The sequence below is a fragment of the Acinonyx jubatus genome, chromosome F2, assembly GCF_027475565.1.
Source record: "Acinonyx jubatus isolate Ajub_Pintada_27869175 chromosome F2, VMU_Ajub_asm_v1.0, whole genome shotgun sequence".
NCBI classification, from domain to species: domain Eukaryota; kingdom Metazoa; phylum Chordata; class Mammalia; order Carnivora; family Felidae; genus Acinonyx; species Acinonyx jubatus.
The window spans coordinates 2,851,883-2,866,603 of record NC_069394.1 but is presented as its reverse complement, the minus strand read 5'-3'; the positions used below and the strand labels follow the sequence as shown (position 1 = coordinate 2,866,603).

General features: G+C 55.5%; 1 protein-coding gene and 1 pseudogene across 7 annotated transcripts in view; both read left to right on the top strand.

The window, feature by feature from the left end:
- The first annotated feature begins 797 nt into the window (after positions 1-797).
- Positions 798-1,170, top strand: LOC106984405 (transcription elongation factor A protein-like 8; annotated as a pseudogene).
- A 4,330-nt stretch (positions 1,171-5,500) lies between these two features.
- DENND3 (DENN domain containing 3) overlaps positions 5,501-14,721 on the top strand; it is a 49,655-nt gene continuing 40,434 nt past the window's right edge. For 4 of the 7 annotated variants that reach the window (XR_003421527.2, XR_003421526.2, XR_008292873.1 and 1 more), the window contains exons 1-4: positions 5,501-5,767; positions 11,291-11,546; positions 12,442-12,557; positions 12,969-13,111. Coding sequence is in view for 4 of the 7 variants with exons in the window: in XM_053208710.1 (XP_053064685.1) it covers positions 5,666-5,767; positions 11,291-11,546; positions 12,442-12,557; positions 12,969-13,111 (617 nt within the window). In the remaining 3 variants the exon portion in view is untranslated. The remainder of the gene's footprint in view (positions 5,768-11,290; positions 11,547-12,441; positions 12,558-12,968; positions 13,112-14,721) is intronic. The other 3 variants (XM_027063799.2, XM_027063798.2, XM_027063797.2) reach the window with 2 other exon arrangements.

Below are 14,721 nucleotides of genomic sequence, written 5' to 3'. Positions count from 1 at the left end.
CATTTATTTTTGAGAGAGAGAGAAAGAGTGTGTGAGCAGGGGAGGGGCAGAGAGACGGAGACACAGAATTGGAAGCAGGCTCCAGGCTCTGAGCTGTCAGCACAGAGCCCAACATGGGTCTTGAACCCACGATCCAAGAGATCATGACCTGAGCTGAACTTGGACGCTTAACCGACTGAGCCCCCTAGGCGCCTCTTGTGTCTGATTTCTATGCAGTGAACATTTTCTCATGACATGTTGGTCCCCTTATTTGCTGGAGAAAACTGTTTATTCCGACTCATGTTTTCTTCATTTATAGACATGTAAACTTCACCAAGAAAAGTCAAAGCTTGGCTTATATTTTCACACAGAAAACCAGCTAGCCCCTACCTCAGAATTTTCATGAGGAAATTAATAATTTAACTGTTTGAAAACCAGCTGTAGTGCAGCTGCATGTTGCTGGGGAAGGAGAAAAGTGCCCCACATCCTTTCAGGCCTCTCGGTATTTCGGGTGTGACACACATTGAGTGAGGAAGGAGGGAGCAAAACCTCCCGAATCCCTGAAGGATTAATTTATTCAAAAGAAATAACAGAAAAAATACTCAGGGCGCCTGGGCGGCTCAGTCGGTTAAGCGTCCGGCTTCAGCTCAGGTCACGATCTCACGGTTCGTGGGTTTGAGCCCCGCGTCGGGCTCTGTGCCGACGGCTCGGAGCCTGGAGCCCGCTTCCGGTTCTGTGTCTCCCTCTCTCTCTGCCCCTCCCCCGCTCATACTCTGTCTCTCTCAAAAATAAATAAACATTAAAAAAAAAAATACTCTATGCAAACGTCTTGTGAAGGAAACGAGGAACCACAGAACACCCCAAAGATGGAGGCCTTCAGAAGATGCACAGGAGGCAGAAGGCCATCATCAGCCTTCCGAAGGGGTAGCCAGGAAGCAGAAGGAAACCCAGGAGGAGGGCTGACCCAACTGGCCAGGGTTTAGAGAGGACACTCCCCCGGGGCGCTTGATAAGAAGAACAGGTGAGCCACAGAGGCTTAGGGGAGAGGTTCGAGAAGAGTAAGAAACAAGTCTGTGATGATGCATCGGAAGCAAAGACATTCACCCAGCCGTCCTCATCCTGTGCGCTCGGGGCCCTGAATTCTTTTTCTGTCTGATGTTAAATCTGGCCCCTGCTTTCTCTCTTTTAGCATTTCCTGATGTCTCGTTGAACTTCATTTTACTTTTTTAAAAATGTTTTATTTATTTTTGAGAGAGAGACAGAGAGCAAGTGGGGGAAGGGCAGAGACAGAGGGAGACACAGAATCCGAAGCAAGTTCCGGGCTCTGTGCTGACAGCTCAGAGCCCGCCAGACAGGGGCTCGAACCCACGGACCATGAGATCATGACCGGAGCCGAGGTCAGACGCCCAACCGACTCGGCCACCCAGGCGCCCCAGTCTTCATTTTACTTTTAATCATCTGGTGAAGTTTTGTTTTAGGTTGTTTTCTTGTTACCAGCATCTCGCTGGAGTTTGTATTTTGACTCAGTCTCCGGGTCTGTTTCCCAATTGGACGGCTTCCCACGTATGAATGAAAATAGATTCATTCTATGTTGTAAAGTAAGACCTAACAGGTTACAAAGCAGTATATTCAGTACGAGCTCACATATGTAGGATTAAATCCCAGCCTGTGTGCGTGTGTGCGCATGTGTGCAGACATATATACGTACATCAAAAACTTCACTGCTCATCTCTGTGCGTGTGCGTTCCTTTCTTTTTGCTTATATCGTAGTTTTCCGTGAACATGTCACACACACCCAAAAGTTTTATAAGTAAGAGTCAAATAATTTGCAACAAGCTTATAAGGGCAGTGAGGGCACCTAAACTCTTGACGGAAGAATCGTAAAAACAAATGTAGAGGTGCCTGGGAGGCTCAGTCAGTTAAGCATCTGACTCTTGATTTCGGTTCAGGTTGTGATCTTGTGGTTCATGAGTTCGAGCCCCAGGTCGGGATCTGAGCTGACGGTGAGAAGCCTACTTGGGATTCTCTCCCTCTCTCTCTCTGCCCCTTCCTTGCTCATGCTTTCTCTCTCTCGAAATAAATAAATAAATATTTAAAAAAATGTAAACCTCAAATTACCTCCGGATCTCTTAGAGGAATAAAACCAGCAATTATTATGGAAAAAAAAAAAAACAAACAACCCAACACCAAGCAGTTGAAACATGGTAAAGTGCATTCAAATATGGCTGAGCCCATCCCACAGTAGGATTGCAAGTCTACTGCACCTTCGTGGTCACGCTGTGTACTCTAGGGTTACGCGCGTCAAAATGACCTGGTCTCTACTTACCATTACGTCGGAGGACAGGCCCCATAGACAACTCCTATAAGCCACAAGAGCGAAGGTAACGCTGATTGCGCCTGTCCATCCACCATGGCCTATGCGGTGCTGGACCCTCAGAACAACCCTGTGAAGTAGGTACTATCGTTCCATCTTCCTGATGAGAAACCGAGGCCCAGAGAGATGAACTAACTTGCCCAACGTCAAATATTTAGCAAATATCAGAATCGGGGTCTGCAGCAGGCAATTGAGAATGGAGAGGCTGTAACCCAGGGTCGAGAGCTGTAGTGGTCAGAGGGAGATACCCCTTCCCACTGGGGGAGGAGGTGGGAGAACACAGGGGTAGCCGGAGCGGGGGAAGCGTGTCGCGGGCAGCCTGCAGGGAGGCGGGAAAACACATGCATTTGGGGGGGACCCTGAGCAAGTCTGGGTGGTGCAGGAGAGGCACAGAGAGGGGTGGCACTGGAGCCACTGGGGCCAGACTTCGAAGGGCCCCTATGCCCCAGAGGTCTGACTTGTAGAGACTGGATTGTCCCTGCCCTCTCGACGGCCACTGGTGTATTCACTTTTCTCAACAGCCTGTGAGGTGGGCACCATCCCCAATTTACAGGTAAGGAAACAGGCAAATATTTCTCCCACTCTGTGGGTTGCCTTTTCACACTCTTCATCGGGGCCTTTGATGCACAAAAAGGTTTTCATTTTGATGAAGTCCGTTTACCTATTTTTCTCTTCCGTTGCCTGTGTTTTTTGTGTCCTATGCAAGGAATCGTGGGCAAGTCCAATGTCATGGGGCCCTCCTCCTCATTCCCTATATTTAAAAGAATTTCAACACCTAAACCACTGCTGAGACTCACAGGGAGTAGCACTGTACCGCGGATGGAGACTGTAGTCCTCATAAACCCCATCAAAAAATAATGCATTGAGGTGAAATCTCACAGCATGAAACTAACCGTTTCGAGGTCAACAAGCTAGCACTAGCACATTCACAGTGCTGTGCTCCCCCCTATTTTTGCCTCAGTCCCTTATGGCTCAGAAGTGGTTTTCGTATCTATTTTCTCCCTTGCTCTCCACAGTAATCCTGAGAGTGAGACAGAGCAGCAAGGCTGTTCATCAGGAAGGGGGGGGCGCCCACAGCGAGGTCCCGAGCTGCCCCTTCCCTGACTCCAGTGTGGGCAGTGCTGCGTCCCGTGCTGGTGGTCTCGTTAGACTGGCTCCACGTGCTCCCCCTTCTCGGCTGTGTCCCCTTACGTGCACCGTCTGCCTCTAGGTGACCCTGACGTATGTGGCTTTTCCACCCATGACTTTGATTGCTGGTTGTCTGCACTTGTGTCTCCAGTCCCGTCGGTGCCTTCTCGGGGATGGGGCCAGGGTTTCCGTCGGCACTGTGCAAGCCTCCGCAGCAGGAGCCTGGGGACTCCCAGAAAAGCACGGAGTGAGGACGGAGCTAGGAGCCCCTCGGAGGACGATCTGGCCCTTCTGGGGTGGTAAGGTTGAGAGCGGCAGAACCATAGCCGGGCCTGGACCCATTTCCTATCTGCCTGGAGTTCTCTTCCTCAAACTCATCCTTCACCTTCGGCAGGAAAAGGGTCACTGCTCCTGCCAGAGCCGAAGGGGTCTTTGCAACAGCTGCCCGGTGTTTACCTCCCTGAATCCGGACCACGCCCAGCCGTGTTTGAACAAACAGGAAGTCAGGAAGTCGAGGCTGTCCCACAGCTCTCGCAGGAGCCAGACTCCAGCCCGGGCCACCGAAAGCCCTGGGCTTTGCCACCTTCCTGGAGTGGCTCACTCATGCTTCCAACCGGTATCAGTGAGCCTCTCTCCCGGGTGCTGGGGATTCACAGACAACTCCACTCTGCCCCGTGCTGAGGCCACAAAAATGAAATGAAAACACCACGAAGGCCAGACAAGTATGAGCAAAATCTGTCCTTTTTTTGAAGGCAGTGATGGTAAGTACTTGTCACGGCTCACCAGTGAGATCCAGGGATGCCGGGCAGCCTCCAGACCTAAGTGAGAACCAGCTATGACTCATGATCAATAATAGATAACTTAGCAAGTGAAACCCAGATCCTGTGAAGCAGGTTGTGGGAAGTGGGAGCCTCAGCAGGCTGCAAAGGAGGGAGGAGTACCTTTGGTCTCCAGATCCAGGCCCACCCCCCTTTTGATTTTGACATTGCTTTGTTCCTTTTCTTCCCAGGCTGATGACTGATGTTCGACATTATCATTAAGAATTTGAGGTCTCAAAAAAACGAATCATAGATTATTAGAGCTAGAGAAGTTCCTTCGGAATCATTTTCCTATTGGTTTTATAGATGCATATGATGGGGTCCAGGGAGGGGAAGGGATGTGCCCAAGGTCAGCCGGCAGGCAGAGCTGGGACTGGGACCCAGGTCCCCTCCAGCTTCTGCGTCCGACCACCCGGAACCAAAGCCAGCCTCCTGGGCCCAGCTTGTGGCTGGGGGAGGTCCCTGGTCCAGGATCAGGCCAGGTCTGGAGCTGGCAGGTAAGGGCCCTGTCAGGTGTCAGACCCTCTTCAGCTCTGCGCCCCCGGGCTCCATCCATTCCAGGATCACCTAGCCGGGTTTCCTGCTGAATACTGCTCAACCTCTTACTGGACAGGGCCAGTAAGGTTAACCGGGCAGAGTTATTAACCGGGAACGGTTCTTTCCACCCCTTCCACGCCCAGCCAACTCCACAGCCCTGGCCCGCAGGAGGGCTTCCAGGAGACGGTGGGGCTGGGGTCGCGCCCGGCCTCGCCTCTCCAAGCCTTCTAGGGCGGGCACGGGACTCGACGCAGCAGGTGACTTTCACCCCATCGACCCCGGGTGCTGGGCGCCATCGCCTGCACCTGAGCACCCCGCCTACCGCTGCCTGGGTTCCCGGGGGACTAGGCAGCCGGCCGGGATGGGCGGGGCGGCGCCGGCCGAGGGGGCTGCGCGCGCAGACACTGCGCACGCGCGGGGACCTGCACCAGGTTCGGAAATGACGACCCAGCGCTGGCCCCCGCGGTTGCCCCCGCCCCACCCGGGAGGCCCCGCCCCCACGAAGGCCCCGCCCCGCCGGGCCCAGCTCAGGCGCCGCGGGTCCCGTTCCAAGTCTGTGAGGTCCCGCCCCGTCGGGCCTCCCTCCGGCGCAGTCGGCCCCGTCCCCCGTGGAGGCCCCGCCCCCGGAGGCCCAATTCAAGTTTGGCCAGCCCCGCCCCGCGAGGCCCCGCCCCCGCGAGGCCCCTCCCCGCGGACGGCTCTCTGCGCGGACCCGGCGGCAGGAGCCGGACGCGCGGTTGCGGTTCCCGGTGTCGCGGACGGGGTCGAGGCCGGCGGCCCGAGGCGCCCGAGCGGGGTGCGCCCAGAGAGCGGCGGCAGCCGAGCAGCCATGGCGGAGGCCACGCCGCATCCCCTGGCGCTCCCCTCGGGGCTACTGGAGCTGTGCGCGCTGCTGGGGCCCTCCCGGGACAGCCTCCGCGGCCCCGAGCTGGTAAGGGCAGGCGGGGAAACTGAGACGGGGCGCTGCCGGGCGGCGGCGACGGGCGGAGGTCTGCGGCGTGGGGTCGGGGCGCTGGGCTGCTGTCCTCCCGGCCGCGGAGGAGTCGCCCGGGCCGCCTTCGGGACGCACGCCGGGGCCGGGGGAAGGCGGGCTGGGGGGCGGGGCGGCCGCGAGCCCGGGTTTCACGGCCCCGCGGAGGCACTTCATTCATTATCGCGGGACTTAGGGCCTCCCCGGCGGTGGGTGCCGTTCCTCGCACAGCGTCGTGAGGCTTTAGGTCGTCGACGGAAGGGCCGCTTTGAAGCGTTCTGTTTAGTCGTTTTGCGAGGACGCCGAGCTGTTCTCACCTGCAGAAAAGGCTGACCCCCGCCCCCCTTTACTCCTTCTCTGTGTCCTCGCAGCCCGAGTGACAAACCCTTTTCTCGGAAGGCCGCAGTTTCGGACATTCTCGTTCTCCGAGCTTCTTTTCCTGTGTCTTCACTTTTTCTTATTCTGCAACCCTAGCTTTCTTTTGCATCGGCCTGTGGCCCTTTTTCTCGTGGCCCCGGATGTCCGTGTGACTCTGTTTTCGGCGGTTTTCTCTGGCTGGCGGTGATGCGCAGAGCGCTCTACCGGCCAGATACCTGGACAGGCCCTCCCCTCCTCCTGGACGACATCAGTGGGAGGCACCGGAAGACACCTGAGGATTTAGGGCTGCAGAGTTGAAGGGCTGCATGGCGAGGCTAGATGTCGCTATAATTAACCGGACAAACGTCTGTCAATGTCTTGGTGGTTTCCGTGACTTTAATACTGAGCCAGCTTCAGTGGTTTCTGCATTGCCCTCCTCCTTTCTTACTCCGCAAGCCCCTATGATGTGTGCACCCCCTTTTGATCTCTGTCTCCTCTGACCTTCATGGATGGAGTTGTGTCCCCGCCTCTAATTTGCCAAATGGCATTTCCTCCTTTTTCTTCTGGTAGGAAATGACCAGGTTTCAGTTGCTTCTTGGGTGATTACAACACATCTGTTAGTTGCCCCGATGTGGGACGTGTCTTGAGAGCAGGATGAATCAGCGGGAATACGCACCATGGTGCTTTCCTGACCCAAACAGTCTGCGGCGCTTTCCCAGACAAGCAGGCAGTTTGCTACTCTGCATATTTTTAAAAAAAAAATTTTTTTTTAACGTATGTTTATTTTTGAGACAGAGAGAGACAGAGCATGAACGGGGGACGGTCAGAGAGAGAGGGAGACACAGAATCTGAAACAGGCTCCAGGCTCTGAGCAGTCAGCACAGAGCCCGATGCGGGGCTCGAACTCACGGACCACGAGATCGTGACCTGAGCCGAAGTCAGACGCTTAACCGACTGAGCCACCCAGGCGCCCCTACTCTGCGTATTTTTTTAAAATATTTATTTTTAAGTAATGTCTCTACCCAGCATGGGGCTCGAACTCACAACCCCGAGATCGAGAGTCGCCCGCTCTACTGACTGAGGCTGCCAGGTGCTGCTTGGTGACAGGTGCACCCAGGAACCGAGATACGAGAAACATCTCATAGGGTAGCAAGGTGTCCTGACTTTTAATTTCCTTTCTTGGTTGGGGTGGTGTTTGTTTTGTGAGGATGTGACGAGGACTCCCAAGAATCCAACTCAGTCCCCTGTGAGTTTCTGTGCCTACATTTCCCTTGGCTCCCTGGTTGCTGGGGAGAGTAGGCGTTGGGCATGAACGGGTCCACGAGCAAGTTGGTCAGGTCAGCGGGGCGCTTTCCATCGCGTAGGTCACTTACATAATTCTTGGGTGTGAAGGCAACATTGTAACAGTTTTCAGTGGCCAGCATCCTGGCTTTCAATTTACAGAGCCTGGCTGTCTCCCAGAACTTGCTGAACGGTGACACCAGCGTTCTTTATCTGTGCCATCCAGTCCGGCAGCTACTAGCCACACATGGCTTCCAGGTGCTTGAAGAGTGGCTGGTGCCACTGAGGCACTGGATTTTAAATTTCATTTCATTTTAATTAATTTCAATTTAAATAGCCACGCAGCTCTTGGCAACGGTTGCACAGCACAGTTCTAGAGCGTTAAAAAAAAAAAAATCTATTGTCTTCTGTTTTATTTCCCAAATGATGGCCAATCCTGTATGAAGATCAGTGCTGCTGTATAACCTCACAGAAGTAAATCTGTGACGGTATGAATTAGGGTGTTGTGTGTTTTACTTTTGAATCAGCTCTGCTCGTTTGGACTGAAATGGTTGTTACTGGGTAGGGGTGAGGAAATCAGTGTCTGCGAGAGGAGAGCAGGAACTGGCTGTCACAAGTCTGGGGAGTGGGACCTTGTCTTCCCTGTAGGTGAGGGGCAGTCACGACGCTCTGGGATCCAGGGTGGTGCCTTCAGGAATTTATTCTGATTACACAGTCGGACGTGTGTAAGTACGCATGGGAGAGATTACTTGCTGCTGCCTTTGCTCAGGTGGTGCAGTGTGACGAACTGAGAGCATGCCAACTGTCCCTCAGTGGGGGATTGGGCAAATACGTTACTGGGTCGTCCCGTGTGGCACTCTACAGTGGCAACAGGGCAGTCAGCCACACTGTATGCTGAAGGGGGGAAGAAAGCTAACGGAACCGTTTAAAGAGGATGATTGTACCTAGGGGGAAAAAATCACAATGTACACGTAAAAAGTGGGAAGAATGTATTCCATGCTGTGCCAAGGATATTAGTCACCCTTTCACAGAATTAGGGGGAAAGCCTTTCCTTTCTATTCTCATTTCTTTTATTTTTCCTCTATTGCTGTCAGTGTTTACAAATGAGACCGTAGGGGCATCTGGGTGGCTTAGTTGGCTAAGCGTTCGACTCTGGCTCAGGTCATGATCTCGCGGTTCGTGGGTTCGAGCCCCGTGTTGGGCTCTGTGCCGACAACTCAGAGCCTGGAGCCTGTTTCAGATTCTGTGTCTCCCTCTCTCTCTGCCCCTCCTCTGCTTGCGCTCTGTATCTCTCTCAAAAATAAATATTAAAAAAATTTAAAATAAACAAAAATGAGACTGTTGCGTATCCAGTCGGAAAAGACAGCAAGGAAATATGGCTAGAGGAAAAACAGATGTTTGATGAACTACTGAGTGCCCCGTTGGCTGGGTTTTGGCCATTTCACTCTAAGCGACTACAGATAACTGCAGGGAGCACAGCCTTGGGACACGGGCGCCGTGTCTGCGGATTGAGCGGTTGTGTCGTGCGCGGGTTTGGGGCACCCTGGCTTTGGAAGCAGGCTGGCCGGCCCCTCAGGTGTACAAGCAGCCCAGCTGTCATCCCGCCCGTGACACCTGCACACGGGTGATACATCCACGGATTACGTGCGTGGTGATGACAGTGATGTATGGATACAGAGGGTGGAGATGGTCTGTGGGGCTGGTTTGGGCCCTTTGAAGAGTGTGCAGGGGTGAAACGTGGGCATCAGGTGCAGGAGCCACCGCCCCTTGGGGCAGGTGTCACGTGTGCCCTTTCGAAAGGGGATGATGCCCCCGTTCGTGAGCATGGACAGAGGTGCCGGGGGCACCCTGGGCCGGCTGGGAGGAGGCGGCCTCATTCTCCCGGCCCGAACCTCGCAGGATTCGTTTGTTGCAGGATCTGTACCTGCTCTGAGCCACAGGCGGGGCGGGTGCTTGTTTTGGAACTGTGCCCATGGGGTGGTAGTGGGACTGCTTTTAGAGACCTTTCTGAGGCCAGAGGCCCCGTAACGTGGGTTTGCAGAGGGGAGCGAGGGGCAGGGGCCGCAGCGCCAGCTCTGGAGACCCGAGGGGCACCGTCTTTATCACAGGGGAGCATATGGGGGGGAAGCTCGGGTTTTAGGGAAATCAGCATGAGCTTAATGTTTGAAACTATAAGTTTGAAGGACCCACCCAGGTATGTCGGGCACAGTTGGGTGTGGTCTGAGCCTGGAGAGAGGTCCGAGCTGGCAGCGGGACCCTGCACGCTGGCCCCAAGTGAGGACACTACATAAGTGTTGCGATTGCCGGCCAGGCACTGGAGGAGGGACTGGGGCCAAGGGCTCACCGTGGGGCGGGGCGGGGGGGGGTGTGTGTGGGGGGGGGGGTTGGGGAGCACCCAGGAGTGTCGGGGCGGAGGAGACGAGCAGAGTGCAGGCGGCCAGAGAGGTGGCAGGAAAGGAGGGGCCCTCGCTGATGTGTGCCCAGTCTTCATGGATGTAACTGTCCATGGAGGAAGAAGTGACCACACGTACTTTCATAGTTAAGTGGGTCCGAACTGCCGGAGTTTGATAGGAAAGTTTTGGAAAGGTTTTGTATAACTCAAGACACGGATTCCTTTCACGCATGATACTCAGAGCTTTTGAAATTCCCCAGTCATACGGATTTCCCATGTTTGGTCTTTGTTGCCACTGGTGTTAAACTTTTTTTCCAAGCATAAAGCAGCTGTTGTCTGAATTTAAATTATACACAGCATAAAAACAAGCGTTTCGAGCTTAGAGTGTATTTCCTGGGGGCAAATGCTGTCCTTGTAGGATTCCTCTCAAGGGTGAGAGTTCCCCTTTGGTCCCACGATTCTTACCAAAAGCGTGACACTGCCTGCCCGCGACAGTCCCACGTGTCCTGGTGACAGTGATGTCCTTCCTGATGCCCCGAGTCCCTCAAAGACTTTTGATTACACACTGCCCACCTCCACCCCAGCCGCCCCCCACCTTTCCACATCCTTGCTACCCAGGGAGTCCTGCCTTTGACTTCTCTGTGTGCCAGCTGGGGGCTGAGCCCCTGCGGCCCTGTCACAGCCTGCCAGCCTTCTCTGGGAGCTCTGCCAGGCGTCCTGGCCAGACAGAATGGGGACCGAAGGTAGTGCCTGTGGCCTTTATGTCATTTTAGGGATGAATGAGAAGACAGAAGGTTTTTTAAAAATCTGGTACCAAGTTAAAGTTCGAAAGCATTCGGGCTGGGTGATGACCCCCCCCCCCAGTATAGACCCCGGGGGGCCACTTGGTCGCTGGAGGAAGGTGTTGTCTCTGAAGCCAGGGGTCCGTTTTCTCACCCCTCAGTCTCTGTCCCCAGGTCAATGGTGACGGGATTGCTGAGGGAATGGCCCGGCTGGCGGGGGACACGGTGTTGGCACCCCATTTGTGCTGGCCAGATAGGGTGCAGGGCCCTCCTCACCGGCCCGTGAGGGCGCGGGGCGCTGGTGTGGGGGCGTGGGGGTTGAGCACTTGACTTGCAACCCCCCCTCTTGAAAGGGAAGCTTGGCTGTGGCCTTAGCACAGCCGGATCTGAACTCGGGTCTGCCTGTCGGCACCGGGCTCTGAAGTGGACACCTTGTGTCACCACCCCTCGTAGCCGCTGAAGAGCCAGGCCCTGCTGGGTGCTGTGACTCGCCTGAACGCGTGGCCCGAGAGGCCCTTTGGCGGCTTCCGTGTGGCCCTCACTGTGCACATGCTCTGCGGGACAGAGCCGGTGCCTGGTGGAGGGTGGAGGGTGGAGGGCACAGAACCAACGGCGGGCACTCAGAAGGTGCACGACAGGGCTCGCACGTGTTCGTATTTCTGCCCGCTTCAGGTGGCCCAGAAGAAGGGGGCCAGCAGCCTCTCTGCTCTCGACCCGGAGGTCCTGTCCGTCTTTGTTCCTCCTTTCGTCAGTAAGGAGGACACTCAGCTGGCTGGCACCAACTGCGCTCTGAGCAAGACCAGAAGGCGCTCCTTCAGAAAGAAGAGGGAGAAGCCCAAAACAGAGCCCTGGAAGGGACCCCCTCCGGAAGACGTCAGCGTCCCCAATGGCGTGGACCTGCTCGCCCTGCCTCAGCTCTGCTTCCCAGGTATCCGCTGCCGTGCTTTCCAGCCGCACCGATGGTGCTTTCTAGAAGCCACCTCTAGAGAGTGACAGAGGGGGGCTGGTGACCGCTTGAGCCTTGATGTCGAGCCACAGGCCTGGGTTCTCTTAATCTCAGGGGTTTCGGAGCTAAAGGATACACGGACCACTCAGTGCAGGGGTCTCGGGGATAGAGGGTGCCCAGGCCACCCAGTGCCGTCCCCAGGTCTTAGAAAACTGAATCCCAGAAGAGGGGCTGTTGGGGTTGCCAGGTGTCGCGGTTTGTAGATGCGCTTTCCGAGGATTTTCACCTTGGGCTTACAGTCCCGTCTTCCAGACGTCCGGCAGGCTGGTCAAAATGCCCTCCAGTTGGCCAGTGGCATGTCCCCGGGCTCCCCAGCTGTGCCTGTTTTCTGTGCCCCTGGGGCTGGCGGCCGGGGCTTGCACACCTTCCCCAAACTGGCGGTCCCGGTCGTGGGTGGCCTTTGTTCTTTCCGGTGGTGGGTGAGAAACGCCCAAGGGGCTTTAGAAAAGGCAGACGAGGAACGCGCCGCCGTGTCCCGTCTGGGAGTGTCCACCAAGAAACGGGTGCTGTCTCCTGGTCTCCAGGGTTACAGCCCGGGACACCCGCAGCCCCTGCCGTGCTCAGGAAACCGTCGGCTCCGCACGCACAGCCTGAAGCGTTTGTCTGTGGTCGTCCCCGTGTTGTTTGCTAAATTCTGCAGAGCACAGAGGGTGGCAGAGCAGGGGGCGCGCGTGGAGGGGCTGACCCCCAGAGTTAGCGCATCTTGGCATCAAAGCCCCACAGCGATAGTGGAGGGGCGAGTCCCGGAGGCGGAAAGCGGGCTGGCGGACGGCCCCGGCTCTGAGCCGTGATGAGATCTCCTCTTGTCCATCCGCAGGGGGCGTGTGTGTGGCCTCCGAACCGAAGGAGGACTCTGTCCACTTTCTGGTGCTGACCGATGTCTGTGGGAACAGGACGTACGGCGTGGTTGCCCAGTACTACCGACCCCTGCACGTACGTGATTCCGGGGGACCCCCCCCCCCAAGTCGGGTCCCAGTGTTTGTTACTGTGCAGGGACACACAGCGCGTGGCAGCACGTGCAGGGAACAGTGGCACCGAGTGCGCTCGCGGTGCTGTGCACCCCACCCCCCTGGACGTCACTCCCCAGCCCCCCTCCAGCCCCCGGCCACCACTCATCTGCTTTCTGCCTCCAGGGACGTGAGGTGCCTGTTCTGGATACCTCGTGTCCGTGGACTTGCCCTGCACGTGGCCTTTGCGCCTGGCTGCTTTCACTCAGCGTGTCGTTTTCAGAGTCCAGCCACGCGGGAGCTTCTCGCTTCTGTCCGCAGACGCCGACACTACTGAGGATAGAAGCCGGGACCGGCTGGGTCGAGAGGTGACACATGCCTGTGGCTTTCTCTCCAGGACGAGTCCTGTTTCTACAACGGCAAGATGCACTGGGAGCCGTTCAGGCCACCTGGGGGTGCGGCTGGCTGCTTCGTGCCCTTTGCCGTGTGTGTGGTCTCCAGATTCCCCTATTACAACGCCCTTAAGGACTGCCTGTCTTGGTGAGCCCCCCCTGGGTGCCTGCTTGTCCGTGAGGCCGCTCCTGGCGCTGGTGGGTGGTGGGTGGGCCCCAGTTGGGCCCCGGGAGCACCTAGAAGCTTCCAGATGCTTCTGGATATGCTGGCATGTGGGGAAGGTCTGCCAGATGAGGGAGGATAAAGCCAAGCTGTTGGAAGTAAAATTAATGGGATTTGATGTTTGGTTTTTTAAAAAAGGTATATGAGGAAAAGCTCTGTTCCTGGCTCTCTGAGAAAATCAGGAGGCTGCTATTAGTTCTGCTGAGTTCATTGACATTTTAACAATTACCTTTTTTGGGGTAGAATTTTTAACCGTCTTAGTGCTGATACTGAGAAAGCCTGAGAATATAGAGAATTTTTGAAAAATCCAGAGAGCATCGCGTGGCACGTGACTGTGGCACAGACACGGCCTGCCCCCCGGCCACGTGCGCCCCAGCTGCTTCGTGTGCACGCTCACAAAGTTATAGTCTTAGAGTTGGCGGCGGTTTGGTTGAAGACAGAAGGCGGTCCACAGAGGGTCCCCCTTCTGTCGTCACACCCACCAGCCACCCCTGGCAGATCCCACATTTCTGGGAAAGCCATGACTCTGGTTCTCACACCGTGGCCAGGGGCTGAGCAGGAGTCCATCCGGATCAAGCTAACGGCCTTCGTAACTCAAATTCCAGCACCTTCATGGGGGTGTTTTGTTTTGTTTTGTTTTTTTGGAAAACGTGGCTGGTCTTTGGACATAGTTTGGGTCTAGCCTGCGTTTTATTGCCACACACGTAAAACACCTTGTACAACAGAGAACTCCCTGGTCTCATTTCAGGGCTGAGTGACTTGAGGGGGAGCACGCGCATTAATGAACGTTTGCCCAGGCGTGGGAAGGGCCAGAATAAATGAGGACATGGTCGCTTTTTATTCATTAACTGATCTTCTTCAGCACTTGGTCCCCAGTCACCTCTTCGGTGAGACGGGGAGGGTTATTCACGCCCCGTCTCGAATGGACGGGCTAGGGCCACACCACAGCCACCTTCTAAGGAAGGTGGCCCTGCTCCACTGTCTTGACACCTGTTGTGCCTTCAGCAGTTGACCCTTGTCGCGTCAGGTGGCATGCTGGCAAGAAACACCATCCTGCTTGACAGTAATGGAAGCGGACATTTAAGCTGAAAAGCGTGTCCATTTTCCTTGCTTCTTGGGTTTTCTGTCTCTTTCAATGGCCGTTGCTAAGTGGCCGCAACTAGAAAACAGAGCTAGGGAGAAACAAAGGACAGGAACCAGAAAGGCAGTTTCTAAACACAAATTTATGTATTTTTTTAAAATTTATTTACTGAGAGAGAGAAAGAGAACGGGCTGGGGAGGGGCAGAGAGGGACCGGGTCAGAGGATCTGAAGGAGGCTCCTCGCTGTCAGCACAGAGCCTGACGCGGGCCTCGAGCTCAAGAACCGTGAGATCGCGACCTGAGCCAAAGTTGGACGCTGAACTGACTGAGCCACCCACGTGCCCCAGATTTATGTATTTTTAAAGCCTGTTTTTCTGCTATAATGAGACCATGTAAATTGCCTCTGTGGGGACAAGAATTGGGAGAGAATGCTCAGTTATATTTGGGGAATTAG